Source organism: Cyprinodon variegatus, unplaced genomic scaffold, assembly GCF_000732505.1.
Source record: "Cyprinodon variegatus isolate N-32 unplaced genomic scaffold, C_variegatus-1.0 Scaffold1474, whole genome shotgun sequence".
In the NCBI taxonomy this organism is placed as follows: Eukaryota; Metazoa; Chordata; class Actinopteri; order Cyprinodontiformes; family Cyprinodontidae; genus Cyprinodon; species Cyprinodon variegatus.
In genome coordinates this window covers 143,624-144,290 of record NW_015151927.1, presented here as the reverse complement: position 1 = coordinate 144,290, position 667 = coordinate 143,624, and the positions used below count along the sequence as shown (strand labels likewise).

Here is a 667-nt window from a genome sequence, read left to right as displayed (position 1 = left end):
GGCATCCGGAACAGATGCCCGAGCCTCCTCAGCTTGCTCCTTTCCACGTGGAGGAGCAAGCTCTGAGGAGCTTGGAGTAGAGCTGAGCTCCTCACACAATCTTGAAGGGTGTGCCCAGCCACTCTGCAAAGGAAACTCATTTCGGCCGCTTGTATTCGCGATATTGTCCTTTCGGTTTTTACCTCATGACCATAGGTGAGGGTGAGAACGTAGATCAATTGGTAAATTGAGAGCTTTCCCCCTCCGACTCGGCTCCCTCTTCACTACGACAGTCTGATACAGCACGATCAATGCCGACGCCACACAAGACCACTATTGATCATTTTAGATCGAACCTGGTATGGCGCAGCCGGGGCCCCACCCTGGAGCCAGGACTGGGGTTGGAGCTCGCATGCGAGCACCTGGTTGCCAGGCCTTTGCCCACGGGGCCTGGCCAGGCTCAGCCCGAACGGACTACGTGGGCTCGCCCTCCTGGGGACCCACAGAGGGCTCCGTAGGGGTCAGGTGCTGAGAAGACTTAGTGGTGGTCGAGGAACACGCTGGCACACGTCTACGTACAGCCGTCAATGTATGCCATTATATTCCATCAGTGGGCCGTCAGTTCCAGGTCAGTTATCTGATGGTCAACATCCTTTCAGTATCAGTTCCTCATCAGTCGTTTGCACCT

At 55.8% G+C, this 667-nt stretch overlaps 1 protein-coding gene across 1 annotated transcript in view; it reads left to right on the top strand.

Moving 5' to 3' along the window:
• The first annotated feature begins 340 nt into the window (after nucleotides 1-340).
• sypl2 (synaptophysin-like 2) overlaps nucleotides 341-667 on the top strand; it is a 12,568-nt gene continuing 12,241 nt past the window's right edge. Inside the window, exon 1 of the mRNA XM_015403261.1 lies at nucleotides 341-504. Coding sequence (XP_015258747.1) covers nucleotides 341-504 — 164 coding nt within the window. The remainder of the gene's footprint in view (nucleotides 505-667) is intronic.